The sequence below is a fragment of the Carassius carassius genome, chromosome 46, assembly GCF_963082965.1.
Source record: "Carassius carassius chromosome 46, fCarCar2.1, whole genome shotgun sequence".
NCBI classification, from domain to species: Eukaryota; Metazoa; Chordata; class Actinopteri; order Cypriniformes; family Cyprinidae; genus Carassius; species Carassius carassius.
The window spans coordinates 14854736-14882053 of NC_081800.1; the positions used below are offsets into that span (position 1 = coordinate 14854736).

The 27318-nt window shown below is 41.0% G+C and overlaps 1 protein-coding gene across 3 annotated transcripts in view; it reads left to right on the top strand.

Annotated features, from left to right (window-relative positions):
* Positions 1-26918, top strand: part of LOC132129717 (sterile alpha motif domain-containing protein 11-like) — a 67327-nt gene extending 40409 nt beyond the window's left edge. For 2 of the 3 annotated variants that reach the window (XM_059541406.1, XM_059541408.1), the window contains 9 exons: positions 898-990; positions 8386-8541; positions 15498-15642; positions 20961-21076; positions 21710-21788; positions 21999-22720; positions 23875-23999; positions 24432-24542; positions 25170-26918. In XM_059541406.1, coding sequence (XP_059397389.1) covers positions 898-990; positions 8386-8541; positions 15498-15642; positions 20961-21076; positions 21710-21788; positions 21999-22720; positions 23875-23999; positions 24432-24542; positions 25170-25412 — 1790 coding nt within the window. In that variant the 3' untranslated portion in view covers positions 25413-26918. The remainder of the gene's footprint in view (positions 1-897; positions 991-8385; positions 8542-15497; positions 15643-20960; positions 21077-21709; positions 21789-21998; positions 22721-23874; positions 24000-24431; positions 24543-25169) is intronic. The other variant, XM_059541407.1, reaches the window with a different exon arrangement.
* Positions 26919-27318: the final 400 nt, after the last annotated feature.

Consider the following 27318-nt stretch of genomic DNA (forward strand, 5'->3'; position numbering starts at 1 on the left):
TGGCTTTGACTTTTTTACTTCATGTGGTGCATGAGGGCAGAGAGAGGGAGAGGAGAGTGCAATGACAAACGGTCTCTTCCTTCCTGCATGCATGCACCACCATGCTCTCAGCAGCACCCCTCCCAGCGTGATTAGCAGGATATTGATTTGAGATGTGTTTGGGGGGAGGAGGGTGCTGTAATCGTACACTAGACACCAGCGGCTCACTAGAGCGCTGCATTAGGCTAGTGCAGACAGCCTCCACTTTTCTAGAGAGAGAGAGAGAGAGAGAGAAAAGGGGGAGGGAGAAGAAGAGTGAAAGAAAGGAAGGAAAAGATTAGCAAAAGGTGTGAGCTCTGTATTCACTGAAAATAGAGAGTGAGATTGAGGGAAAAAAAGCAAAAAGGCGTAATAGTATGACAACAGGAGTTTGATAGAAGACATAGGCAAGACCGCTTACTTTTTTCCCTATTTTTTTCTCATCGTCATCTCGTTGTCATTTCTGGAGATTTACTCCGTATTAGGCTGGTGTGAAGACCAGGACATTTGTATGCACAGATAGAGAGATACATAGATAGTCAAGACAAGAAACGACGGTAGAGTGAGGGTAAGTGTAGGGAGAGAGAGTAGAGAGAGCGTGTTTGTTAGAGATAGGAGACACAGAGAGAGAGAGAGAGAGAGAGAGAGAGAGAGCGATCAGGCAAAAGAACCTCTCGTTTCTGCACATGGCTGAGTAAGAACCAGATCTGTCATTCACGCTGGCGCAGGGCCCTCTCATCTCTTCATGACTTTAGTCGCGCACACAGCTCCATCATGTATGCAGGTATAGAGCCAGGCGGTGGGCTGTATGCTGAGGGGTTTAGGGGCCGTATGACCGCTTCTGATCCTAACCTATTTCTCTCTCTTTTTTCCCAACAGATGACATTCTAGGCAAAAGGAGATCCTACTCCCCCAACAGCAGCAGCGAGTGCCCATCTGACAGCAAGAAGTCCCGCAGCGTGTCACCTAAAGGTAAGGGCCCCTCTCTTGCATGTGTGTGCATGTGCGTAAGTGTGCTGAAGATGATAATGTGCTTCAATCAGAACTGTTTAACCTTAGCGCGTAAAATTGAGTAGGTGGGAATAGATGGAGTGAGATTGAGCAAGAGTGGAGGGAAGGGAAGGGGTGGACAGATAGTAAGAGGAGGGAGGAGAGAAATACGCTTAGTGGAAGACAGACGTGACCTCCCGCCTCCTGTTAACCTTTTCACACACTCTCTGCAGAGAGTACAGCATTGCTAATTCATGTATACATTCATGCAGATGATTCAGATGTGAAAAGTTTAGTGAACACGTAATTGTAAATTGAAAAATGAATGTCTGTACAAAGTGTCACATGATCAGTTTCACTAATTTACTTTTAAATAGTGAAAAAAATGTGAACAGTGACTTAGAAATAATGCACAATATTCCATATTGATGTTAATTAAGAATATAATAATAATAATAATGTATATTATTTCCTAAATTTGAATTATTGAAAATCTCAGATTATTTTGAATCTGAGATTTTCATTCAGACAAATATAACAAAATCTAGATGATTCTTTCTCTTTTCTACATTATTTTCTGCCTTTCTCACTAACACACCTCCACACTTGGGTGCCGACATTCAGTTTTTGGTGTATAGGGGTTGTTGTAGAAAATTGAAAATCAGTAAAGTGAGAGTGCTGCTAACGCTTGATTTGCTGTTATGCATGAATGGACTCTGGACACACGGTCATTAACCAAACACACTCACCTTCAGCTGGAGCTGCTAAAAGAGCATCCTGTGGTCAAAGCAGTGGTTATCTAGATCTACAACCCGAATTCCGGAAAAGTTGGGACGTTTTTTAAATTTTAATAAAATGAAAACTAAAGGAATTTCAAATCACATGAGCCAATATTTTATTCACAATAGAACATAGATAACGTAGCAAATGTTTAAACTGAGAAATTTTACACTTTTATCCACTTAATTAGCTAATTTAAAATTTAATGCCTGCTACAGGTCTCAAAAAAGTTGGCACGGGGGCAACAAATGGCTAAAAAAGCAAGCAGTTTTGAAAAGATTCAGCTGGGAGAACATCTAGTGATTAATTAAGTTAATTGATATCAGGTCTGTAACATGATTAGCTATAAAAGCTTTGTCTTAGAGAAGCAGAGTCTCTCAGAAGTAAAGATGGGCAGAGGCTCTCCAATCTGTGAAAGACTGCGTAAAAAAATTGTGGAAAACTTTAAAAACAATGTTCCTCAACGTCAAATTGCAAAGGCTTTGCAAATCTCATCATCTACAGTGCATAACATCATCAAAAGATTCAGAGAAACTGGAGAAATCTCTGTGCGTAAGGGACAAGGCCGGAGACCTTTATTGGATGCCCGTGGTCTTCGGGCTCTCAGACGACACTGCATCACTCATCGGCATGATTGTGTCAATGACATTACTAAATGGGCCCAGGAATACTTTCAGAAACCACTGTCGGTAAACACAATCCGCCGTGCCATCAGCAGATGCCAACTAAAGCTCTATCATGCAAAAAGGAAGCCATATGTGAACATGGTCCAGAAGCGGCGTCGTGTCCTGTGGGCCAAGGCTCATTTAAAATGGACTATTTCAAAGTGGAATAGTGTTTTATGGTCAGACGAGTCCAAATTTGACATTCTTGTTGGAAATCACGGACGCTGTGTCCTCCGGGCTAAAGAGGAGGGAGACCTTCCAGCATGTTATCAGCGTTCAGTTCAAAAGCCAGCATCTCTGATGGTATGGGGGTGCATAAGTGCATACGGTATGGGCAGCTTGCATGTTTTGGAAGGCTCTGTGAATGCTGAAAGGTATATAAAGGTTTTAGAGCAACATAAGCTTCCTTCCAAACAACATCTATTTCAGGGAAGGCCTTGTTTATTTCAGCAGGACAATGCAAAACCACATACTGCAGCTATAACAACAGCATGGCTTCGTCGTAGAAGAGTCCGGGTGCTAACCTGGCCTGCCTGCAGTCCAGATCTTTCACCTATAGAGAACATTTGGCGCATCATTAAACGAAAAATACGTCAAAGACGACCACGAACTCTTCAGCAGCTAGAAATCTATATAAGGCAAGAATGGGACCAAATTCCAACAGCAAAACTCCAGCAACTCATAGCCTCAATGCCCAGACGTCTTCAAACTGTTTTGAAAAGAAAAGGAGATGCTACACCATGGTAAACATGCCCTGTCCCAACTATTTTGAGACCTGTAGCAGAAATCAAAATTGAAATGAGCTCATTTTGTGCATAAAATTGTAAACTTTCTCAGTTTAAACATTTGCTATGTTATCTATGTTCTATTGTGAATAAAATATTGGCTCATGTGATTTGAAAGTCTTTTAGTTTTCATTTTATTAAAATTTAAAAAACGTCCCAACTTTTCCGGAATTCGGGTTGTAGTAGAGGTGACTAGCTTAAAATTGTTGTACTTGAAGTTGTCATACAGGATGACTTGAACTGAATCTGGCCTGAAGTTGTCATACTTGCAATCAAGTTATTAGTGTTCAAATCAATGAGACTCTCTAATGTGACAAAGACTATGTTGTGCCATTTTTTGGGGTGGTACATATTAGGGGTGCTTTCAAAATGTATACACATTAAATTACTACACGCACGAATTAATGGAGACCATGAAGAGTGTTCGTGAATCCTCTTATCTGTCCTTCACGCGCTCCACTGTTTACCGCCTGAGACTGTCAGAGGATTGCGCTCGCGCTCCGTTCGTCTCTGACGCAATGGCTCAGTTTGTCAATGGCTCTCTGCATCTTACCGACGGAGTTACCGGAGCCATCGACAGCTGTGTTTATTGCATGGACGGAGCAGAAATGTAAGTGTCTAAATCATACGCACAGTTCCACTGAATGATAAGTGTGTTTAAACAATGCGGATGAACCGAATATACGAAGGAAACTTTTAAAATTAACCACAGCATTAACAATGACCTTGAAATAAGAGCACGAGATTTATCTGATAATCAGATGCATGAAAGTATCGTTTGTTTCATTAGCAAACAGACATCTGGCGCGTTTTCTCTCAAAATCATTCGCTGATGGAGAGGAAAAGTTAAATAGAGATGAAGACGTTTTCACACTGAAAGAGAAGCGATCTCGCTCTCATAGACGTGCCAGGCTATATCTGCAGCTAAACTGAATAAAAGCAGAATGAACTGATGAAACTAAAAAAAAAACCCACAAACAATTTATGAATGATGCGGTGCTAATTGACATTTATTACAGTACAGAAACTATAAAGTATATTTTCTACCTTATTCTGTGCAGAAAATTTAAATAATTGCTAATTAAATGTAGCCTAGTATAGGCTATAAAACAATCATAAAATTGCCATTAGGAAAAAAATATATATTACAAATGATTGATTATTGTCCAGCAGTGTATTTGATTTATTACAGCTAATTAAAAGTAATTAAAAAAGTTCCTTGTAAAAAATAATTCTTTGTAAAAAAAAATAAAAATAAATAAATAATAATAATAATTATTATTATTATTATATAGGCTACATACATAAAATGATTGTATTTGACATTTCTGTCACTTCTGAAATTATGGCTATGCCCCTGGTGTGACAAAATGTTAGCTTATACATAATACTCTTTAAGCTCTTTTTTAAAAACTTGGCTTACATACATTTTTACGTATGCCATGTCGCATCATTAAACTAGCATTTAACAATGGACAAAAGTTTTTTTTTTTTTTTTTAACCTATGGTTCTCTAACCATAAATGCTACTGTAATTTGCCCCCTGACTAAGCATTTAAATAATTTAGTAGAAGCATTTAAATAATCCCGTGAATGCACTTAAAGAATGCAGAATCGAATTGTTATAATCGAATCGAATCGAATTTAATTGTGAATCGAATCGAATTGAATCGTTCTAAATGTGCAAAAATCGTTCTTGAATCGAATCGAAAACCTATGAATCGTAATCGAATCGAATCGCTGCCTTGCCAAAGATTCACAGCCCTAGTACATATGCATAGCATATTCCACATCCATACTGACAACACACATTCTCCACTAGGTATAAAATGAGACTCAAATGCAGGAAGTACAGATCAGGATTAATCTAATATATTTTGCAGTGGCCTGTTGGAGAGAAAAGAAGAAAATGAGTGAGGGAAACAGTGAGGAAAGGGTGATGTTTGACTTCCTCCTGATGGTAGGAAACAAAATTGTGGTTTCTTTTTCCTTTCAGGAATATGTGTTTGAGTCTGTGTGATAAGCCCACAGTTTTGAGGTTTCTGTATGTTTGGATATCATTTGTACATGTAGTGTCAATTTTTTTCTTCTTCTTTTACAATTATTGTGTAATCAAGAAGAAAGTCTTACATTTTGGACTAAAAGTGAGCTCAAAATCACTAAATTGCTTCTCATATTTAAAGCTAATATTTGGCTAATATGCAAATTGGTGAAGCTCCTGGGTATTGTCAGCCAGCTGAGCTAATGAGGTGAAACAGTGCAACAGGCAGGCAGCAGAAACATCAGGCAGACTCAGTGACACCAAGTCAAATATAATCAAGCATCCAGCAGGAAGTGTTGAGAAGGCAGTGATCTGGATCTGTTCCTTATACCAGTAAGTCTTCATATGAGGCACAAACCTTCAGAGCCATTTTGTAATTTTTGTTCAAAATTTTTTATTAAGTTTTTAGCAAGATATTTACATATGTCTGCATGCTTAGGTCTTTAATACACCTTAATAATACATTAATACAACGTTTCTCAAAGTTTCCAAGGACATGAAATTTATCTTTCCACAATCAAATATAAAATAATATAAAATTTTAGTGCACACATATGCGCACACACACATATACGTGTATGGCATACAAATAACTCATGCTCATATATATATTAAAGGAACTTCAATGTGCTATCTAAAGCAACTCTATACAAAAAAAGTAATGTTGATTAAATTAAATGAAAATAAAATTCTAATAATAGAATTTCACATAACTGCATCTAGTATGTGACATCTGTATATATGTGTCGCAACACATCCACACCCAATAATCAGTCATCTGAGATGCCTTGTGTTTGGACACTGTTGTATTTTGAGGCATTATCTTCTCACTCGTCACCGTGTAGCCAATCAGCACGCCTGCTGCAGTGAGAATGATAAATGGGTGTTATGTGCGTTTTAGTATTGGGAATTACAGTTGGCTTGTGTTGGTCACCCACTGTGGATTAGCATGGCTTTGGAATGCCACTGATCTAATGTCTTGTGTCTGCGTGTCTGTGATCCATCACCACACCCAAACATCATAGCAATGTGTGCGCCTTTGTGTGCACATGTGTGTAGTTTGAGAGCATAGCAGCTGCTGTTGTCTAAGGTCCTACCTCCCAAACACACACACAACTATAGAAATACACACACACACATACACACACACACAGCTGGAGGGTAGTACTGATCTCAGTGCAGCAAGCATTACCCTTAATGACAAAAGCAGCCTGAAAAACTCTTCACCAACACAGAACGGAACACAAGCAGCTTTACAGCTCAGATCCAAACCATCATGTACCCTGCAGCAGAGTTGTGTGTCATTCAGAACTGAACTGTCCTTAAAAGTCTTAAATTTAGTTGTATAAAATTTAAGACTATAAAAAGTCTTAAATACCTTAAATGAAAAAAGTAAAATCTTAATAATAATTCAAGAGGTCCTACATATGGGGATGGAAAGATAAGAATGGATGATTATGAATTAATGTGACGATTAAACTTCAAAAGGCTATAATTTCAATGAGTAAATAAGAGCGCTGCTCGTTTCAAAGTCAAAACGCGGTGTGAGTGTTTTTCTATGAATGTATCTCTGAAGGGAACCAGCTATCTTTAGTAAAGCACTGTTAATTTCATCTTTTCTATAATGCCTGATAATGTAGCCATTTCTGCCACATCAAAAGTGGCACCTAGTGGCAGAAAATAAATTTGCCCGTCTGCTGTTTTTGTTCAGACCAATGTGAAAATCAACCCATGTTTTTACTCTGCAAACGTGTACAGTTATGAATATGAAACGGTTGAGCAAAAACAAGCTAATATGCCTCCTAAAAATCGAAACAAATAAGACAATAAGATATTTATATGTTTTAGATTAATATAATAATTTATAGTCTACGTTTGACTTTCTCCTGAAATTTTTTAAGGTTGAAATGTGATGTTAATAATTTTTTGATTTGTGAAAACCTTTATCTGGACAGTAAATCATGTCCTTTTACAGTTTAATGTTACCAGACATTGCCCCTACCCCAATTCCTATGGCATGAATTTTATTTGTGCAGGGTCATAAAAAGCCTTAAATTTGAATTTAAAAATCCTGCAGATACCCTGTAAATAGTGAAATAAAATTCCTTCCTTGTTATTTGTATTTTGAAAATGTTTTTGATTGAAGTTTTGACTCCTAATTTTCTCCATTAAATTTTTTATTTTTTTTATTTGTGCTACCAAAACCTGATGAGTGCCTGCCCGAAGAGATACCAGGGATTTTGAAATTTTGCAAGCCCCGCTTTGACATTTATAATGTTACAACGATATTTATAATGTTTATGTAAAATAAAAAGCTGTTCTTTTCAGCTCTCTATTCATCAAAAAAATTGAAAAATATTATATATTGGTTTCCACACAAACAAATATTAAGCAGCACAAATGTTTTCACCATTGATAAATATAATTCATGTTTCTTGAGCACCAAATTAGCATATAAGAAGGATTTCTGAAGGATCATGTGACAACTGAATTTTCAGCAGCTTTTACCCATCTTTAACTTTACAATCACAGGAATAATTAACAATTTAAAATATATTCAAACTAAAAACATTTATTTAAAATTGTAAGAATATCTCTCTCTCTCTCTGTCTCTCACACACACACACACACACACACACATATATATGTGTGTGTGTGTGTGTGTGTGTGTAAAACCTAGACCTAAATCCTAAATTCCTAAAATCTCACTCACAAAAACATCTATATAACACAAGCGTTCATACTCATAATGCCTCAAACATCATCCACACACACACACACACACACACCTGAAAGTCTCTCGGGTGGATTATCTGGCACTTGGCAGAACACGCTCCCCCATCCCCTGCACTGGGCCACACTGCTTCTGTTCGTTTGCCCGGGGCCAAGCTCCGGTTTCAATGAGGAGGGTAAAATATCCCCCTTCCACCTCTCTTCCTCCTCCCCATCTCTCCCCCAAGAGTCTCTCTCCATGCGCTGGCTTGAGTTCCTGCTGCCCAGCGTACCAGGGAGAACCGCACATAGGCTTCTCCTTGATTCAAACATCTCACATAAGATCAAACATTTTGGGACCAGCTGATTGAATTTTGCTGCTTCTCATCCCACAGAGAACTCTCACACGCCTGCGCTGGAGCTGGGCAGTCACATGACCCCCGAGGAGCACTACAGGCGCATGATGTCAGCTCTGAACGAGCATGGCTCTTTTGAGGAGCAGCAGCAGCGCCTGTACCAGCTGGCGAACAACATGGGCGTCCCGAGCCACGGTGAGTGTGCGTCACCTGTGTGTGTGTGTGTGTGTGTGTGTGTGTGTGTGAGCTTGTTTCTGTATCCGCTCTAATTACCCATGTAGTCTTATTCCTGGAAACCACACAAACAACTAGAGCTCGACTGCGGAGATTACTGACAATTCTATTTGCGGTCTCAGCCCACCCAATGGTAGGATGTCAGAGTGGGTGATCTGTGACTACTGCCACACACAGTAGTAAATAACACTGCCATTGGGCCCTGAGGTCGACTGGATCGATTTGGCCCTTTGATTGGCTGCAAGCCAACCCTCTAAATTACCAACACCATGAAAATGGCTCCTTTGCTCTCTTTTTTTTCTCATGCCTTTTCAAATTTACGATCACTGACCAGGTACCAGGGTTAATGAATGCGGATTTGTAAGATTTGTAAAACTAAATTTAGTGAGCATTATTTTGTTTTATTTGTTTGGATACATCTTAACAGCGCTCTAGAGCCTTGTTGACGTTTTTCTCTCAGAAACGGTTAATTGCATCCAGCTTTTGTTTTCGGTAGCATGAATTTAATCAATCTCACATGCTTGCTAAATCCAAGCGTACTACTTTAAATTTTATTTGATCAGTAATGATTCTTAATTACTGCTTGCAAATCCAAAGGGGGGAAATGCTATAAAGGGTTTAATTGCCCATCTTGTACATCTGTAAGAAATTAGTGCCACTGTATGTGCTGTTGGCGTCTGGGATTTTATGACAGTGGTGCTGCGCTCTCCTGTCACCTCCACCTAATAGTTTCTCTATTTTTCTACCATCACACCAATGCATGCTGCGGGTGAATTCACTGACAAAACTCTAAATCTACTCTCATAATACACATTCCTCACTTTCACTTTCCCAGTTCAACTTCCTTCCACTCTCTATCTCTACTCCTCACATCCACCAAAAACAGGTAAAACTAAAAAGGTGTGGTTATTTGTAAAAAAGGAATCTGAATCTGAGAAGAAATATCAAAGCGTTTACCCGTCTGTGGGAAATCCAGCGAGAGAGAGCAGTGATTTGTGATTTGCAGGGTCACTGTCGGTTCCTCCCCTAGATTTCTGGAAAAATGTCAGGTGTATAGTTTCATAATGGTTGCCATTGAAAACAGACTCACCAGGCCAAGTTGCTGTTCCTCCCCTGAGGAATGTGAGCGTGCTGGCTTGCCCCTGCACGCTGAGCTCATAAGCCTACGATAAGGCCGTGCCAGTCAACCGCTGCCAACATGCCTGGCTGCCAGGACTTTGATGAGTGAGATACCTATTCTCACCTTTTAACCAGTGGTCTACTGTAGACATCTATGACGTTTCTTCAGTTTTTTAAGGTATTACTTTACCCAAAAATGTCATAATTTAGTCATCCTTGTGTCGTTCCAGATCTGTTACACAAAATTAGACATTGTACTGGTCATTCTTTTTCGTGGAATTACAATGCAACAAAGATTGAAGTACTGAAAAAAAGAAATTAAAGTTGTTGATCACAAATTGTTTTTTATAAAAACAATGTCAGATTGGTGAACAAATAATCTTTTTGTGCTGGATCTTTTTCAAAGCTTCAAAGAGGATGCAAAAGCACTGTATCAGTATCATAACATTAGTCCTTTTTAATGAATCAGCTAATTCAGTTCACATTAAGCACATAATTCAGTCCTAGCTGTTTACAGCTCACTTGATAGGAAGATTATCAGTAAATAACTTAAATTTCATCATATTTCTTAAACAGATCTGTTGTATGACTTCAAAAATCTTTGATTATATTGCACAAGTTGTGTGGACCACTAATATGATGATTTTGCTTTTGCATCTTTTTTGATGCCAGAGTAACCATTTTTTTGTGACTGCAATCACCCCCCATTTATTGCAGTAAATTTCTTCAAAATTCTCCTTTTTTATTACAAAAGTAATTATGCAAGGGTAAATGCATGACTTTTTACTAGGGCTGGATGATTAATTGAAAAGTAATCAAAACCGAAATTTAGAACCTCTAACCGACGTAATTTTCCCATGTCAGTTATTTCGGTTAGTTCCTGTTAATACTTCCCCCTTACAAGCGTGTGTAGCCACATGATTCTGCTAGTCAGTGGCATAAAAGCAAAACACGGACGTGAACGCCGGTTCAACACATAGTGATGGCACGCGAGTGGTGAGCCTAAACTTTGTCAGTTGTATTTGTTTTATGGTTTTGACGTTCAAGCGATTATATGATCGGATGTGTATTATTATATCGAGCTACCATGTTCACGCAGCTGCATTGTGGCACGAAAACTCATAGCTGTGAAGATCGCGCGCACAGAGGAACGCAGTTGTCAGTGCTGTCCTGTGATTTATCACTAAAGTATCTTAGAATCTCAAAAAACTTATAATAGCATATTTTTCTACTTTTGAAGGAACTAGGCTATTTACAATCCCCAGCTTCACAATAATATAGAGACGATATTACTAATTCACACACGCAATTACTGGTACTTTTTACCCTTAATCTTTATTTATCTCTTACACTGAGCAATAATATGTAAGAAATGTTACGAACATAGATAAAATAACTGCTGATAGTGAGCTATGATCGCTCTTTCAATAGGAAAAAATATCCACCTTTAATAGTCGATCTCAACCGTCTAGCTGAGGCCAGTCTAAAAAGACGCTCAGGATAGTTGACAGAAGGCTGCTGCGTGTCGACACAACAGCGTATCATTTCCATGTGTTATTATGCCTTGCCACTTGCAAATGTAACCATTCAAAAGACTTTAAACCATTCAAACACAAGACGTGGAAAAGCTGAACTGAGTAGCTGGTTACTCGCTGGTGCTCGTTGCGCACGTGAAGAGAGAGCCGCGTCTCACAGACAGCAACACTGAACCGACCTCTCGTTTGTAAAGTTCTCCTTTAAGTTCCTCCTGCACCTCAACAAACAAAAACAAATCGCAGTTTAAACAAACAGAAAAGGATGTGTAAGAGCCCACTTCAGCACCACGGTGTTCTGGTGTTCAGGGCTCACGCAGAGAGAGGCGTCTCAAAACACTTGAACACCGAATTTGTCTGTTTTTGCGCTTGTACCGACAAATACATAAAAAAATGTGAAAATACCCATCTTGGATAGTATGTTCGAAAAAACTGTCAGTTATGTGTTAAGTTAAAGTAAACAGTTGAGAAAAAAATCATATGTGTATTATATTGGATGCATTCATTGTCTCTTAAAGTGACCGCGCCTAATAGGGCTTGGGCGCCGCATTGCATTCTGGGACGTGGCAGGCATGTTGATGAACAAATAAACAGAACGAACATACAAATGAAACACTTTCAAACAGGGCCCACTGGTACAACCTGTACTGGGGCCCTGCTGACCCCAGCTACGGCCCTGTTTACAGTACAAACCTTGTCAGTGAACTATGAGGGCAAAAAAACAAAACAGAAACAAAATAATCGTTCATTAATCGTAATCGAGGTAAAATGTTCAATTAATCGAGGTTTTGACTTTAGGCCATAATCGTCCAGCCCTACAATTTACATAATATTAAGCTTTTGTATATTTCACTTTATTTTTATTCAACACTTTTCTAATGTTTAGATTTGCACTTGTGACAAATTTGCTGGTTCTGACTGGCTGTCTGTCCCAAACATTCCCTTCCCATTCATTCATTTTTACCTCGCTTTTCCCCCTTTAACTTGATTTTAATTTATGTTCTCGTTTGTTTTTGTTTTTTTGTTGTTTTTTCAGCGCTGTAGCTCACATAGAGCTGCTTTTTCGGGAGTGAGTTTTCAGAGAAACCTCTCTGGCTCATGGAAGCGTCAGCCCCAGCTGTGTTTTCTCCTCTCTTCTTTACCTCAACGTGCCTCCAGCTCCTTGCTCTCTCCTTTGAGATGCCTTTTTTCTATCGAGCTCCTTTCCTTTCTTCATATCTCTGCACCTTCCTTATGGCTCCGTCTTTATACCCCAACCTCTAGTGTGTGCCTCTGAAGTGTGTCTGGAAGTGTTGATGCATTATAGGGTTCTATACAGTAGAGGCTCCAAAGACCCCTTGACATAGGCAGAGAGTGGGGCCAGGCCCTTCTGACCATCCCCCTCCAGAAACACACTCCCCCAGAATTCTCCACGCACCGCTCTGCTTTTAAATTCTCTCTTTCTTTCCTCCCTCGTTCTTTCTCGTCTGGATCCCCGCAGAGCATCCTTTCATGTGTTTGAAGTGGAGGCCCTGAAATGAAAGGCCGTGAAGGAAACGTGGATAGGTTTGTGTGAGTGTGTGCGTTTGGGGGGGGGGGTATATAAGGTGTTGTGCACCTTTAGCTTTTGCTATGATGAGGTTGCTGTATGTACTCAAATGTTTTGGTCATTCAATTTTGAATGTAAAATATCTCTATCTTTATGATATCAATCTTTTAATATTTATAGTATACTATTTTTATCCACATACACTACCTTTCAAGAGTTAGGGTAGTTGTATTTGAGAAAAAGGCATACTTTTATCCAGCCCGGAGACATTAAATTGATCAAAATTTACAGTAAAGACATTTATGCTTATTACTAAAGATTTGTTCAAAATAAATGCTGTTCTTCTGAACTTTCTACTCATCAAATAATCCTCAAACTAAATTTATCACAGTTTCCACAAAAATATTAAGTAGCACAAACTGAGCACTGTATACTGGAGTAATGGCTGCTGAAAATTCAGCTCTGTATAACAGGAATAGATAGAATTTGAAAATATATTAAAATAGAACACAGAAAAAATAGAGAAGTTAGATTTTTTTCACAATATTTCTTAATTATTGTTATTATTATTATTATTATTATTGTCAAATAAATTCAGCTTTGCTAATGTTAATGTCTTTAAAGAATCTTACAGACTAAAAATATATTACTACTACTAATAATCATTTTTTAAAAATATAATTGTTGTTGTTATAAACCAAGCCTAGTGAAAATATCCTAGTGAAATAGTTAGGGTTTGAACCTAAACAGAATGAATTTCACTAGACTGACACATCCTACGCTCATGTAAGTGAGTCAGAACTGTCACTGGTGTCCCCTCAAAAAAATAGGTCCTTGAATGGGAGTGAATTTAAAAAAGAGAAAAAGGCATGGGCTGCTCTGTCGCTTTTGGATCTGTCATCCATCCCCCTTAAAGAATTCCCGATGAGTATTGTGTCTGTCAGCTGCTCCTGGCACACGTGGACCTGTTGTGCCATACAGACGCTCTCAAAGGCCTGCCAATGCTTTACCACGGGAGCTCTGTGTGTATGTGGTGCAGAGAAAACTAGATCTCCCTTGTTAAAGAATCCACAGTAACACTGACTCAGATGATGCAAATTCAGAGTGTGACAGAGGATGCGGGGTGAATGTGGGTGGGAGATGGTAGCATGGGTGTCAGGGTGTCAGAATGTCACTGTTTGGATGTGTGGTTTGCTTGTACTTGCAGCCCCAGATGACCCTGTGCTAACTTTGTTGCAGGTTAAAGGGAATAATTCATCTCTGGGCAACCGAGGAAAGGGCTTCAGAGCAGCTTTGAGTTCTACCAGATTTTGGGACTGTATTACCCTGATGGGAAGCTGATAGGTGTGTTTTGGAACACGATGGCAGCAGCAGCTGGTTATTAGAAGGTTTGTTGCCTGACCAAAATGGTTTAGGAGTATCAGTGACTTGCTAGAAATCAGCTACCATTTTCCAAAACACATCAGCTGTGTCTGAAATCGCATACTCTATGAGTAGGTACTGTACTTCTTTTAAATAAGTAATTACTTTGCGACCATTAAAAAAGTATGTTCTATTAAGTATGAATGTGTGCAGTATGATGTCATTGTCATATGACCTACTAGTGTCACTGCCATTCACAAATCCTTTCTTATGGCTTCATGGGATAGTAAACTACAATCTCGCAGTAAATAGTAGGTCATTCTGTGATTTGTGCTTATTGTTTTATGAACGCGGTGAATTTAGACATACTGTTTTTTGCCTGCTATATAGCTATATGTGGACAGACTACTAATTTTTTTGGTCATCTGGAATGAGCGTGTGATCAAATGACAAGTGTTGCTGCTTTTCCATTGTGCTTTTCATTCTACCTTTTTTTTCATTCTCTTTTATTCCCTCTCACGGGCTGTTAGAGGTTTGTCCGCTGTCAGTCCGGGCCCCCGCGGGGCAGTGCAATAAACAGATCAATACAGCGGGCCAGTGCACATTAATATCTGTCGCGGTGCCTCCGACCCGATCACTCAGGCCCACACGCCAGCCTCGGAAATGGCCGCGAGCTCCCGAGGGAACCGTCTAATTAAAAAAGGGCCAGAGGAGAGAGGGAGCGAGAAATGAGAGGGAGGGATAGGAAGAGAGGAAGGCATTCAGGATGGATTTCCTATTTAACACCCTTTCATTAGAGTGTATGCTTCCTGTTGTGACCCTGTTAGTTTGGTAATGTTGGGAGATGGTCTGGGCTGGTGTAACATCACAGATTCAGGAGGGAGACCAGCGGCTCCATGTTATCTCAAACAGTTTAAGTCATAATTATTCATATATCGCCATATATAGTATTTATATATTTACTAGCTTGGTTTTACTTTATTGCTTTTTACGTTCAAGCACATCCTGCACTGTTTTTTATGCTACGAACATAAATGATACCTCAAATTTATTTTAATGAAATATCATATATTTGTCAATAAACAATATGTTTCACCTGCATTTACACTCATATATGTCTCCTTAATTGGGAGGTTCATGTTGAACTGTGGAGAAGTAACTTGGAGATGACCTTGGCTTTTCTTAAACAGGTCATAAAGATTCATATTTGAGGTGGAGTGTGAAGTATTGCCTGTGTGGCGGTTAACATATCCTGCTCTGGGACTCTTGGAATGAATCTTACAGTGTTGGTTCAGAGCTAGACTGACGGATTTGGCGCTGAAAACATTGACCGGATGAGAATCTCAATTTAACTGGTCTGTTCCTTCCATTAACAGAGCTGCTGCGTGTGCGTCAGGAAGCCATGGCTGCCGTTAGAAACTCGGGAGGAATGGAAGCCCACGTGACCACTGCAGGCAGCTCCTCCAGCCAGCGGCGAAAGCAGGGCCTTCCTCAACACAGAGATGCACACTTCCCTGAGCGGTAATGCAAAGCACAATATCATATTCTCTGGAATCTCTCTTTTGCATGCTTTTGAGCTAAAAAACTAAACTAAATGTTAATCTCTCCTCCTTTTGCTCTTACATATTACAACCCAACATGGTGTTCTAAACAGACATGACAACATGTTTTAGTGACAAGCATCTAAAAAAGAAGATATTTGATGTTTACTGTAAAATTATGTAGCAAAAGATTTTGGGCCAATGAGATTTCACAGTAGATGGCTCTACCTAGTGCGGTGCAGAAAGAGAGACTAAGCGAGCGACTAAATATTCTATTCCTTGTTACGCTGTCAGCTTGTTTAAGGAAAACTTAGATTTACACAGAAGAGATCACTTGGACAGTGGCTAAAACCTATCTTGACTCTAGGTTGTAGTGTAAAAGTGGATGAGATGTAAGTACATGTGTGTGTGCATGCGTTTGGCTGATAAATGCCCTTCTGCTGAATGGAAACCTCTGAGGCACACTTTAAGACCACGGATACAGGAAAAAATGCTAAGCTTTAAAATAACATGAATATTTTACATTAATAATGAAGCCAACATCCGACTCTACTGAATACTGCATGCACGTTGGAGTGGGTGACTGCCTGCCGAAGAGAAAAGAGGGAAAAACTGAATTATGTACCAAAGAAACGGTAGAGGGAAAAGGGAGGGAATAATGGAAGTTGGCGTTAAGGCCACGGAAAAATAGAAAATCCACTTAATGGGATGTGCCAGTGGGTGTGATCTCTGCGTATGACCTCTTCACAACCCTGTTCGATTTGATCCTGTCAGGAGGCATTTATAGGGCTTAGGACCAAACGGGTCGCTAGGACAACACACGCCGTTCCCCCTCCCTGCAAGTTTATTCCCCCCGAATCTCTCTCCTCCTCCCCCTCTCCTCATCTCAGCATGGCCACTGTGCTTGCGGCGCTCCCCTCCGCCTCCAAACAAAGCCCGGGCAGCGGGAGTAGGCAGGTAATTGCTTGTCGATTATTTATGTGGCGCGGGAAGCTGGAGGATCGATAATGGGCCGCCGAGGCGGTAGGGAGGAAGTGAATTGGGAGGGGTGGCCCAGCGTGGGTGGGGGAACTCTATTCGGTTCCTGGCCCAGTGCAGCATCATGTCAGGAGCTCAGCGTGCAGCTTTGACCAGCCAGCCAACACAGCTCCGCCAGCTCACGGTAATTAGCCACACAGGACCGCTGATGTTAACGAGGCCTGCACACTTCCTAGGTTGTGGGTGAAAAGAGGGAGGGAGGAAAGTGTTTTTTTCTTCTTGCTTCTACATGCTCATTTTTTTGTTCATTGGTTCTTTGACCCATTGTTTAACTGTTTATTTTGAGCGTGGAAAATTGTATTACTGCTGCAATGCACATTTGTGGGTTAAATATCCCAATTCTGTCATCGTTTACTCACCCTGATGTTGTTACAAAACTGTAAAGCTTTTACCTTCACCTTTACCTTCTTTGTAAGGTTTTCTTTACCATTCAATTACAATGAGCAGGGACCAAATATTTCAAGCTTCAAAAATTAAAAAAAAAATCAATCAATTTAGTTTACAAAATTGGTTCATAGAAACACTTTTGGATACTTATATGGTTCTTTTATGTCCTTTATGAAGCTTGAAAGCTTTACTGCAGACAGTGGATATATATGTATTTAGGCATATATATAATACTGTATATATCAATATAAATATATTGTATATATATATATATATATATATATATATATATATATATATATATATATATATACAGTCTGTGCTAAAATATATATGACCTAAATGTTTGGGTGGGTTATAAGCTTTTAGCACAGACATTGTAAACCCTCTAAGGCATCGACAGAGAGTCAGTCTGCCAGGCTAAAATGGTGAGCCGGAAGCCATTCCTCAAGCTCACCTTTCTATCGACTCTCCATAATTGATTATCTGACGCCCATTAGTGGCTATTGTTAAAAACAAATCATTACCAAGATCAATAGTCCTGCAGCCACGGCCAGCCATTTGTCTGGGTTTAAATGGCAGATTGCATTTAGGGAATCTGCAAGGCAAATCCTAATGTGTTTGGCATGTGGGGCAGCACAAGCAACAGACAGTGGTCTGGAGTTGGGGGCTGTGGGTGTGCAAGAGCCTTATGCATTTTAATGTGCTTCCTGTGCAAATGTGTTCCCGCCTCGAGTCAAGTCAAGGCGGGCACGGTGTGGCGAGCGGCTAATCCTCCGTGCTCCTCTCATTAAGGGCCATCCTGTCAGCTCCGCTCTACTTTTCTATCTCTCTCTCTCTCTTTTTCTCTTCTGGCCAGTTTGGTGCTCTGCCTCTACACACACACAAATACACACACACAGGCACAACACTCCACACAGCCGTTGCTTTCAGGCAAGGAGTGACGCCGCTGCCACTCTGACAGGTCGTCACACATGAGCGAACACAAGTGGCGTCTACTTGCCCTACCGCCAGCTAGGTTGAGAGAGAGCTAGTGAGATCGACAGACAGAGAAAAGGAGAGATGGGGCAGGGTGGAGGAATGGAGGCAGTTCTCAAAAGATGTAGAGGTAATTAAGCAAGTAAACTGAGAAACAGTCTGTGTGCTGGAAATAAATTTATAATTTTTAAAGCTGTGCCTTGTGCAATTTTTTTTTATGTTAAAATACTTCCCTCTGTCTTTACTTAAAGGAGTTCACCCAATGTTGAAAATACAGTCAGTTACTTAATGCGTTTCAAATATATATGATTGTTTTTAATCTGTGAAACACAAAAAAGATATTCTGTTATGTTTCAGTTGTTAATGGGGTACTAACACAGATAATTTTTTTTAAAATATCAATATCAATCTATCAGTGAGAGAATTGACATTTTTGGGTGTATCTCTTTATTGATTAAAGAAATGTTAAAGCAGTTTAGAAAGGCAGTTTGAAAACATTTTTGTAACTTCATCTGGTGCCACTAGTCACAGCTTTTAATTGACATTTTGAGTATTATATGACATTAAACCATAATCTATTTAAGCATAATACACATTAAAGCATAATCATAGTCCCTGCTATCCACCATATCTTTCTGTTTGCTTCTTGCTCTCTACCCCATTTTTCTTTTTTCTGTGGGCCAGAGAGCCAGAGTGAAACGGTTAATGCTTGCCTCATTCCAAAATTGCTTCCTATAAAAGGAGAAGCACGTCTGCCGGGCACGTCTCCCCATGATTACAGCTAATTACTATCGAACGGACGCCTCGCAGCCCCAGTCATGCAGCTTTAATTGACCGTTATTCATCTGTGGGCCGCGCAGGGCGGCGCAGACTTTGGCAGGCCTAGCCAGCGCCGCCCGGGCTAATTGTGAGGCCTGAGGGATTAGGCCAGGTGATTACACACTTCACAGTGTAATTACATAAGCATGGCTGGGCTGCCGGCCCGACTCCCGGCCCCAAGGTCACGCGCTCCCTTCTTCCAGATTAATTGGAGCTGCCACAGAAGTGCGAGGCACCGGCGGAAAGCGGTTATACGATTAGCATTAACATTTCAACAGCCACCCAATCGATCGATGATTTCCCCCCGTTTGTGTCTCTCCACACCTTCCTCCACCCCTCCGTACACACACACACACACACACACACACACACACACTTTTTCCATGTATCCCTCTGTTTTTTAGATTTCTTCTTTGTTTTTACTCTAGGAAGACACACAAGGGTTATATAGTTATGAAATGACGTAAAACCTAAGTAGAGCACAGCAAAATGTGGCTTCTCTCCTCATTTGTTTTTTGTTGTCTATTCTGTTTGGATGTTTATGTGTTTGTGTTGTACTGCATTGCTGTCTTTCTCCCCCTGGAGCAAGCGTTGCTCAGTCACAAGTACAAAGCAACCACGCTGTTCTTTCACTTGCTTTAGGCACATTGGGTTTCATTTATATTTATGCATGTGTGAGCGTGTGTTTTGAGGGGCTTGGTGAGGAGTTGCTGTAAATGGAGAGGATTGCATTGGCAGTGGAGCAGTCAAAAGCTTTAAAAAGACACTGCAGGATCTGCCTGGAATTCAACACCTCACCACTAGCAGTGATAGTACACTTCTTCATATTTTTCCCCTCCTTTCTTTTCTCTCCTTACCCCTCTTCTCATTTTCCTTTTTCCCCACCAGGGCTCAATAAACGCGGTCGCTGTATTGTGTATGAACAGCCTGTGTTCTCCACCTCTACAAAACGAGAAAAACATAATTGAGGCTATGCGACACGCCATCTTTTTATTGGCTGAATACAGCAGAGAGACAAGAAGAGGAGGGGGATGTATGCGTGTGTGTTGGGCTGGAAGAGGAAGAACTGTGTTAATCAGTGGGTCCTGCAGCCTGTAGCTCGGGCGAGGCTGGGGGGCTGCCCCAGCTGTCGGAGTATGACATGCTCTTATTGTGCATTCAGGCCTCATTACCAGAGTGGCAGGGCCACAGAGCGCAGCAGAGCAAGAGGGAAGAAGCAAGAGCGAGGAGAGGATGGAGGTTGTGGTGGGGGGGCAAGGATACAAACCGTGACGCTATTCCCAGCATGACAGGACTGATGAGAGGTTATGGTGGCTCGGATGCACTGGATGGAGCGATAAAAAATAACTGATAAAAGAAAATGCAGTATTACCATTACTGTATTGTTAGTATACCTCCACGTTGCAGTAACTGATTGTTGGCAACCTTTTCATTATCACAATGTTGCATAACTTGTACCACACTCCTTAAAAAACTTGAATCATAACTATAACGCCACATAGCCATATTGAACTGTTGGAAATCTGTATTGTTAGCATAACACAACACTGCTAAAACAGACTGTTGAAAATCTGTCTGGTACAGATGTACAGTGTTAAGGTACAGAACCTGCATACCACCACACAGTTGACCCAAAGTGTTAAAAGATCCTGTATCATTACCATAACACCACACATCAAGAAAGTGCATGTGAGTAACAATTTACTACAGTCAACATGACATGACCGTGCTTACTTACATGTACTTACACATTTTGTGTCTTATTGTGTGATTCATGTGTGTACTTTATTCCAAAGAAAAAAAAAGATATTTGCAATCTAAATCTACATTTCATACATTTTTGTTTCACTTTGTAATAAAAAATCAAATGGGTTGTAAACACTGTTTCATGATGACTTTAAGCAGGCTGCTAATCACCTGCCAGTGAGAAAAATAAAATTTGCGAACACTGTACCAATACTGTTGCAGTGCTAATCATGTGCGATGGAGACTTAAAAACAGAAAGTTGAAAAACAGTATCAGTTGGTTAATGTAGCAGCTGGTTAATGATGGTGTGTTTTTTGTTTGTGTACACAGAGACATATCGCACCCTCCTCCATTGTTGTCCCCGCAGAATGCTCCTCACATTGCTCTGGGGCCTCACCTGCGTCCCCCGTTCCTGGGCATGCCTTCTGCCCTCTGCCAAGCCCCAGGTGAGTTAACTCATTAAACCTGGGAGTTTCTTTCATGTGTTATAGGTTGTTTTCCACCTATATACACATTCAAGAAAGGTCTCTGATAAATCAGTTTATTTGTAGATTTATATATATATATATATATATATATATATATATATATAAATAAAACATTTACAGTAGCCCCAAACATAATTTACACATACTTAAAAATATACCTATTTAACAAAATATAAAAATACTGTCATACAGATAGCATTTAAATGCATTTAGCACAAATTGACTTTTCTAAAAATTATATATATATATATATATTAGATTTGAAATTATTAAGGAAATAGATATTGATCAACATTAAAGCAAAAGTATTGAGACACTTTCTGGTGGTCAAATGTTAGTGTAACGTCCATAGTTAATGTCGTGAACTATGCCTGTATGAACTTTAGAAGAGTTGACTTCGTATATCCACAAAAAATTACCTTGAGACCAGTTGGTTAAAAGTAATTGCAAAAATGGTTCAGAGCAAAAAGGTTTAGAAACATTTATTTGGAGCAAATGTATTGATCACTAATGTGTATATTCTGTGAACACTAGATGTACAGTATATTGTACACAGATAGATGTATTTCTTATTTTGCCATTGTCCTGTAGGTTATGGTTTCCTCCAGCCTACTCAGGCAGAGATGTTCGCCCGTCAACAGGAGATTCTTCGTAAACAGAACCTTGCTCGGTAATGTTGTAGAACTGCACAGAGAAATGTGTCTTAGATTCTTAGTAAAATTGACATTTGAGCAACTGCTTTTAGCTATAGCAAAAGATAAGAGTTAATTGATGGTGCACACAAATACTGTGTGGAATTTCATATGACTACATATTAGTTGCAAGTTTCATCAGGAAATGTTTATTTCCGAGTCTCTCTGATTGTGGATTGTTTCACCAGGTTGGAAATGTCTGCTGAACTGTTGAGACAGAAGGAGCTTGAGAACCTCCACAGGCAGCGACTGCTGGCGGACCCGCTGAGCCTGCATCCTGGGCTCCCTGCAGAACACCCTGCCTTGCGCAGCCTGCAAGAAATCCCAGAGGGCCACCCACTCCGAGAAGAGCTCAATCGCCGCAACGCCATGCTGGTTTTGCGGCACAACAACACCCCATTACTCTCCCTCAACCATCAGGGGGCAGCAGCAGGTACTTCCTCTAAAGACCTTAGCAACAGGAAGAGCTTGAGGAAAGGAGGACCACTCAGAGGGGACCAACAAGGGGGTTCATCTGAGACTAAAGAGATCCTCGGGGAGGGCTGTGCACGGGATGGAGAAACAGAGGGACAAGATGAAGACATGAAAGACTTTGAGAATGATGCAGAGGTTGGGGAAGACAGGCCTGAGAGGCTTTCCAAAGTTGACGGACATGGTCTCGGTTCAGAAGTGTGCCAAGGCAAGGATGTGACAAAGTCTAGTGAGGCAGTAAAAGAGCTGGGAGAGGGGTCAGGGAGGCTCAGTGCTCCTTGTAGCTCCACTGGCCAAGAGTCACCAACCCACCACCTCTTCACATCAGGACTGAGCAAGAGTGAGGCCAAATACCTGCCGCCAGGAATCCCACCCTTACCCACCTTACCTGGACAACTGCCCTTCACCTTTCCATACACCAGCCCTTACTTTCACACTGGTGAGTTTAAAGCTTTTTAAAAACCATATTACAATATCCAGTCACATCCAATGAGAGATACTGTATTTTAGAGACATTTAGAGACAATTTTCAGATTCAAAACTCCTCCAATTCCAGTTCAGCAACTCACCCAATGCACTCCTTATTTAAAACAAACATACACAGCACTAGTGTTAGTGACACCATATGCCTGCTCTTCAACTTTAACAATCTGTAAAATCTGGAGTTCAAATAGTATTCCATGTCCTCAGAGAGACAGAAAGAGTGAGCAAGAGAGTTAGAGAAACTGAGAAATTGAGCCCAGAGTGCAAGCAAGCCCAGAGCAAGTTTTAATGGAAAATGAGGCTCCTAATGAGGAAGTGACCAGCTCAGAGAAAGGCTGAACTAACCCTCTTCATGCGTTCAGGAAAAAACTGAACATGCAATATAGAAAAGATTTTGGCTCACACAAAAAAATGCACCAGTATACCAACATACATTACGTACCATTGATAGGATGAGACAGAATGCAAACAAGACCGGTATGGATAAAAACACAACTTACAAAATTGTTCACCCAAAAACTAAAATTCTGTCATTTGTTTACTGACAAAAATAATTATTTACCATAACATGCAGGTTTCTCTTTTCCCTTTAAATGTAAGTGTATGGGATTCATAGCTGTCAGGCTTTATAAAGAGCAACAACAACAACAAAAATACTAGTACCATAAAAGAAGTCAGGAACATATAGTTGGGGTTGTTACTCACAAACAGTTACTTTCACAAACAGGCACTTTCACTGGTACATTTTGGAGCTTGACAGCCACGATCATCATCCATTTTTGTTGAATTGAAAAGAATAGCCTGATCAATATCTTTTAGATATCAACATCAAAGAAGCATGCAAGGTTTAGCCAATAAAGGCAAGTAGCTGAAGTGTTTGTCCCCACCTAACTTGAATGAGTGCAGAGCAACCTTGACCATCTGAAACACATTACCTGCTCCAGCTGAGAGACCTCCTCCAGGAAGGGGCCCTGCCGCTGACCTTTACTAAACTCTGTAATAGGCAGGGTCAATAACAGAGCGGTGTGTAGGCGCAAGCGTGCGTGTAAGACGACAGGGTCCTTCTGTCTCTAATGATTTCTGCTTCCTCTCGGCCCGGCGGGCCCACAGGCGCCATGGGGGGTCTATTCGTGGACGGAGAAGAGGCGGGAGCACCCGAGGACATCAGCAAGTGGAGTGTGGAGGAGGTGTGCAGCTTCATCAGCAGCCTAGCAGGCTGTAGGGAGTATACACAGGTGAGGACAAGAGCAGGAGCAGAGCGTTGGATGCCTCCTCTCCTTCCCCTGCCTTTAACAGGGGCTACTGGAGACATACTGTACAGCACAGAATGAAGATCACGTGCTGCAATTTGTAGACAAGAACATTAGACCAGAATAGCTTGATTTAGATGTTTCTAGAGTTTACTTAAAAAAAATTAGAAGGCCGCTCTGCGCTGCTCTTATCTTTCTCACTCACAGCTCTGTCTCACACATCTCACCACACTGGATGTCAGTCTGTCGCATGCACAGCGCATCACCAAAACCCCACCGTCGACTGCAGCGCACCTCATTTCACTGCAAATGTCGAGTGTGCATGAGCCTTCCTGTGGAGTCACATGAACTGAGTGCATGTGGAGTTTATTGGTGAATGTTCATCAACATCATCTGAAGCGAAGTCATCTATTTCAGGTCTTCAGAGAGCAGGCCATTGATGGCGAGACGCTGCCATTGCTGACGGAAGACCACTTACTCAACAACATGGGATTGAAACTGGGGCCTGCCCTCAAGATCCGCTCTCAGGTAAAGAAAAGACCTGCTGTACCGGGGTGTCAAATCCTGCTCCAGTAGGGCCAATGTCCTGCCCAGTGTAGAGTTTCATGCAGACCTTACTTGAATACACCTGTCTGTAATTGTCCAGTAATCCTGAGAAATTGAGTAGCAGCTGTAAATAGGGCATAGCTAAACTCTACAGGACAGTAGCAATCCAGGAGAATGACTGTAATGAGGACAAGAAGTTGCAATAATAGTAGGCAGATATACCATAGACAAAGTGTGGGAAACTGTCCTCACTGTCCTACAGAATTTAGCTCCAACCCCAATGAAACACACAGGTGTTACAGGTGAGTTTGTTCAGGCACACAAGATGGTCTGTAATAAATGAGCAGTTTAGAACTTCTGGCCAGAAGGTATTTGTAATTTTTACACCTGCGGGTCCACTTTCATGATCTTGCCAACGGCCCCAATAACCTATAAATAGGACCACCCCATTTGTCTTTGTTTCTTAACGTGTAATCACATTTCTACATTCAGTAATCTAAACAGACATGAAAGCAATAATCTTGTATCACTGCTACTGTACATCCTTGTGCACTTCCTGTTGGGTGTACAGTGTGAGAAATAACACTGTCATGTGGCTGCTTTCCTCAGGTGGCACGACGTATTGGCAGAATATTCTACATGACCAGCTTCCCGCTGGCCCTCCCGCTGCCTCCATCTGCTCTGCGCCCCATAGACAGAGACCCCCTGCCCGCCGAGACCCGCCCTCCTTCTACCGGCAGCACTTCCTCACCATTCAGCGTGCCCCCTCCTGCCTGCCGCACCTCCCCCAAACAGGAGAACGGAAATCCCTCCTCAGCGGGAGCTTACGACTCCACTAAACCTCCCTCGTAGAATTGGCCATTAAAACTCTTGACTGCTTCTCCATATGGCAGAGGCAGTGCTTCAAGGAGGAGGTAAAAACGGAGAGAGGGCATAAAGGGGGCCCTCTTTGAACTATTCTTTCCTTCCTCTTACCCCCTTTACCCTCCCTCCCAAAATGAAAAGCAAACTTGAGGACCTTTAAAAAGAGGCACTTAATCTTTTTAGGAGTGTGAAAAAATGAGCAGAAAGAAGACAGACACTGATGTAACACAGGCTAAAACTGCTCCACCCTTTGTAGCGGCTGTGTGGAAGCCAAAATCCAAAGATGTGCAAATTGGGACTTGGGGACGAGACAGGAAGCGTTAGGAGTGTGCGACAGATGAACGTGAGCAGACAGCTGCTCTTAAATGGCATGTCAGAAGGAAGAGAGATGCATCCACTGAATGTATGAGGTACACATACAACATTCTTTTGTGTCAGATGTTGTAGGAAAGCAACATTCAGTGCGATAAACTCTTATGGTACCTAACAATCCCGGGGAGCGGTGAACTTCGAAAGAGACACTTTTTCTGCCAACTCCTTCAACTTCCAGCCGTTTTAAATTCTCTGGAGTTGGTTTCGCTTCAAAGGCTAAATCCTCCAAAGAGGAGTAAATATAAGAAGAGGATGGAACTCATCTGCAGTCTTGACCAGTGCAACTATGCATTCCACAGTCCAACACCAAAGATGGATAAATGTGGAATTTTCAAACGAGATCTAGCGTTGATCTCACCAGTGACAAAACAAGGTACACATACAGGGTGCCGTACTAAAGGAAGTGGAATGAAAAAGGACCTCAAAAGAGATGTGTAAAGCACTTAGACTTCCTGTGACCAAAAGCCATCAGCCAAAGCAATGGCCCAAACTATCACCCAACAAACATCTGGGCCCGTTTTAGTTTCATGACCCCGCAAAAAAAAAGAGCATTAGGGAAGGATGTACATCCCCCCTGATGCCAGTATATAGATGCCATTGTAAGGTCACACTTACTGCTGTGGGAAAGACATGTTATCCTGAATTGTACAGAAACATGCTCAAGATGAGAATATACTGAAGATGAAATAAGTGGTACGTTTTGTTAAATGTAGTTGCACGAGTTAAAAATCTTTATTACTGAACAAAATGTGACTGGCTGACTAAGTGGTACTTTTGTTCATCTTTTTCTGTTTGCTGTGTATTCCAGTTGTAATAGTCATGAGCCCCAATCTTAAATGCCACTTCAGCATATAAATGAGAGAAAAAAATATTTATAGGGATTTGTTTGCTGTATTTAGAGCAATGAAATATTAAATTGTCCTTAAATTGATCCCAAAGAACAACACTTTTCTCTTTGTTGCAGGGAAATGAAGGCACAAAGCTCTTTATGCAAATCTTTGAAATAGTTTTTCTTTTTAAATCTGTAAACGGTTCAAATCGCTAGATTCCCCATCAATGTTTTGTCTTCATCCTATTTTTCTATTCTCTGCTGGGTGAAATAAATCCTATTGAAAACTTGCAGATGCACTTTCCTCTTTTTTTTTTCTCTGAGTAATACGTTTATTTCCAAACTCCTCCACAGTAGGGCAGGGAGTGGCGGCCCCAGCTGGATGGTAAATCCCCTGGTCAAGGGAGGGAGCGCGTGGAAGGGGGAGCAGGGTTCAGGTCAACAACAGCTGTCAGGTTCAGTCGCAGGCCAGGGCCCCTGTGGCCCCAGCCTAACCCAAAGAACAACTGACTCTCAGGGACGTCCGCCCCTCGCCCGTTAAAATATTTTTACTGCACCCGTGACTGTCAGTGTCAGATGCTGCATGTGACTGCGTTCCAAGTGATAGACGCTTAAACCTGTTACGCAGACTTGCGCAAACACAGGCATGACGTATGCGGCAAATCTAGTGCAGACTGAATTTACTCTAAAGCA